Raw genomic sequence first — 3348 nt, 5'->3', positions numbered from 1 at the left:
GTGGTCTTTGTGGAGGACAAGAAGTGAGAGTCGGGGCTGAGATTGTTCAGGCACATTAAGAGGAGAAACATTGATTCTCCTGTTAGAAAATGTGAGAGGTTGACCATGGAGGTTTGAGAAGAGGTCGAGGCAAGCCGAAGAAGTACTGGGTCTGTGATTAGGAAGGACATGGTGCTGTTAGCTCACTGAGGACATGACCTTTGATAGGAGGATGTTGAGGTCGAGGATTAGGGTAAAGATTAGTATGTAGTTAAAAAAATTCCTTTTTTTACCAGTAGTACTAGTAGCACTCATGTATCTTCATATTCTTAGATCTATATTAAGTCGTGTTGTTTAGTTCGCTTCGATTATCATATTTCCTGTTGTTACTATTTAGTACTACTTCTTCCTTCTTCGTTTTATTCTCTCTTCTTTTTTTGTATTTTTTCGTCTTCGAGTCGAGGGTCTATTAGAAAATGTCTCTCTACTTTTACTAGGTACGGGTAAAGTATGCATACACATCTTCCTCCTTAGATCCCACATATGAAAATATATCGGATTTGGTGTTATTGTTGTATATTATCAATCTAATTGATGCAGTATATTGGTAATTAATTCCCTCTTTCACACTTCTCCTTTATTGCCTCCCGTTACTTGGTATGGTATCAATACCAAAGGTTTAGGCAAATAAAATCTCAGGGGTCGTTCGGTAAAATGTACTAGGAGAAAGTAACACATATATTACTGGGGAGCATAGCTGAGGGGGAGAGGCGAGCACGCATGGAGAGGTATAAGGTAGCTAGGAAGGAAGCGAAGCTGGCGGTCATGGAGGCTAAGACTGCGGCTTATAGTCGTATGTATGAGGAACTAGGGGAAAAAGGAAGGGAGAAGAAGTTATTTAGGCTAGCCAAGCTGAGAGAGAGGAAAGCTCGAGATTTAGACCGAGTGAGATGCATCAAGTATGACGATGGTAGAGTATTGATGGAAGATTCCCGGATTAAGAGGAGATGACAGACTTACTTTCAAAAACTTCTTAATGAAGTAGGGGATCAGGATATTGTGCTTGGTGAATTGGAGCATTCCGAGAGTCACAACGACTCTGGGTACTGCAGGCGCATCAATGTTGAGGAGGTCGTTGGAGCTATGAGTAAGATGAGTAGGGGCAAAGCGACCGGACCTGACGAGATTCCGGTAGAATTTAGGAAATGTGTGAGGAAAACAGGTTTGGAGTGGTTGACTAGGTTGTTGAATGTTGTTTTTAAGTCAAAGAGGATGCCGGATGAGTTTAGGTGGAGTATGGTGGTCCCATTGTATAATAACAAAGGTGATATCTAGAGTTGTAACAATTATAGGGGTATCAAATTACTGAGTCATACTATGAAAGTATGGGAGAGGGTGGTTGAAGCAAGGTTGAGGATGACGGTGTCCGTTTCCGACAACTAATTTGGTTACATGCCGGGTCGTTCTACCACTGAAGTTATACACCTTGTTAGGAGGTTGGTTGAACACTACAGAGATAGAAAGAAAGACCTGCACATGGTGTTTATTGACCTAGAAAAAGCATATGACAAGGTTCCTAGAGAAGTTCTCTGGAGAAGCTTGAAGGCAAAAGGCGTGTCGGTTCCCTACATTTTGGCGATTAAGGACATGTATGATGGGGCAAAGACTCCGGTTAGGACAGTAGGAGGCGACTCTGAGGATTTTCTGGTTGTTATGGGGTTACACCAAGGTTCTGCGCTCAGTCCGTTCCTATTCACCCTGGTGGTGGACGCGTTGACACATCACATTCAAGGGGATGTGCCATGGTGCATGCTATTCGCCGATGACATAGTTTTGATTGATGAGTTGCGAACCGGTGTTAACGAGAGGTTGGAGGTTTGGAGACAAGCTCTTGAATCTAAAGGTTTCAAGCTTAGCAAGTCAAAGACGGAATACTTGGAGTGTAAGTTCAGTGCTGAGCAGAGGGAAGTGGACGTGGATGTGAGGCTTGAATCACAGGTCATCCCGAGTAGAGACAACTTCAAGTACCTTGGGTCGGTTATCCAAGGGGGAGGGGAGATCGACGAGGATGTTACATACCGTATCGGGGTAGGATGGATGAAATAGAGGTTAGCATCTGGAGTATTGTGTGACAAGAGAGTGCCACTGATACTCAAAGGTAAGTTCTATAAAGCGGTGGTTAGGCCGGTCATAATATATGGGGGTGAGTGTTGGCCGGTTAAGAAATCACATATCTAGAAGATGAAGGTAGCAGAAATGAGGATGTTGAGGTGGATGTGTGGGAATAGTAGGATGGATAAGATTAGGAATGATGTTATTCGGGAGAAGGTGTGCGTGGCTCCCATTGATGACAAGATGCGGGAAGCAAGGCTTAGGTGGTTCGGGCACGTTCAGCAGAGAAGCCCAGATGCTTCGGTAAGGAGCTGCGAATGGCTGGTTGCGGAGGGCCTGAGAAGAGGTAGAGGGTGGCCTAAGAAGTATTGGGGGGAGGTGATTAGGCAGGATATGATGATGCTTCATATTCCCGAGGACATGACACTCGATAGGAACATGTGGAGGTCGAGTATTAGGGTTGTAGGTTAAGAGGTAGTTGAGTCTTGTCTTATGCCATAACTTTGTGAGACTAGTTTGGTAGAGACAATATTAGTAACACCACAGAAATAATATGGAAGAATATATATCATATATATATATATATATATTCTTCCATATTATTTCTGTGGTGTTACTAATATTGTCTTCTTTTGTCTTTTTGTCTTTTTGAGCCGAGGGTCTTTCGGAAACAACCTCTCTACTCCTTCGGGGTAGGGGTAAGGTCTGCATACACACTACCCTCCCCAGATCCCACTAGTGGGATTTTACTGGGTTGTTGTTGTTGTTGTTGTATTTTTAATCTCTTGTCTGATAGTATTTATCAACCTATGTATAATTAATACATGTGTATTAGTTATACATTTTATTTGGTATTATCCTATATATAGCTAATACATAACAAACCATGACATTATTAATACCATAATTTTTAATACATGAATAAGCATGTATACACCCTAATGCATGTTATTTTAATACATCAAAGCAAACAGTGGATAAGAAAAAACCTAGCCTAATTAACCTTAATATTATTAATCTTAAAAATACTAATCTATATCTATCTATACTATATTCAAACATGAAGACCCTTAACGAAATGTCGTTTGCCTTTTTTACCCTTTAAAATGAGAGTTCATACCAGACAAAATAGTCCTTTAGTTATTTTTCTAATTTTAAAAATAATCATTTAATTGATTTCCTAATATTTAGAAATAGTTATTTAATTATTTTCCTAATATTTAGTAGTTTGAAATCAACTAAACTTTATATATCTTA

The 3348-nt window shown here is 40.5% G+C and overlaps 1 protein-coding gene across 1 annotated transcript; it reads left to right on the top strand.

Moving 5' to 3' along the window:
- The first annotated feature begins 759 nt into the window (after positions 1–759).
- On the top strand, positions 760–1314 carry LOC138871326 (uncharacterized). The gene is made up of 2 exons (XM_070149199.1): positions 760–949; positions 1025–1314. Exons 1-2 carry the CDS (start codon positions 760–762, stop codon positions 1312–1314), a joined length of 480 nt encoding a protein of 159 aa, XP_070005300.1.
- Positions 1315–3348: the final 2034 nt, after the last annotated feature.

The sequence above is a fragment of the Nicotiana sylvestris genome, chromosome 6, assembly GCF_000393655.2.
Source record: "Nicotiana sylvestris chromosome 6, ASM39365v2, whole genome shotgun sequence".
Lineage (NCBI taxonomy): Eukaryota > Viridiplantae > Streptophyta > Magnoliopsida > Solanales > Solanaceae > Nicotiana > Nicotiana sylvestris.
This window is presented reverse-complemented; position numbering and strand designations above follow the sequence as displayed.

Coding starts and splice junctions, on each gene's coding strand:
- LOC138871326 (XM_070149199.1), top strand. CDS start 760: ATGGAGAGGTATAAGGTAGCTAGGAAGGAAGCGAAGCTGGCGGTCATG. Junction 950..1,024: donor ATGCATCAAGTATGACGATG/GTAGAGTATTGA, acceptor TTAATGAAGTAG/GGGATCAGGATATTGTGCTT.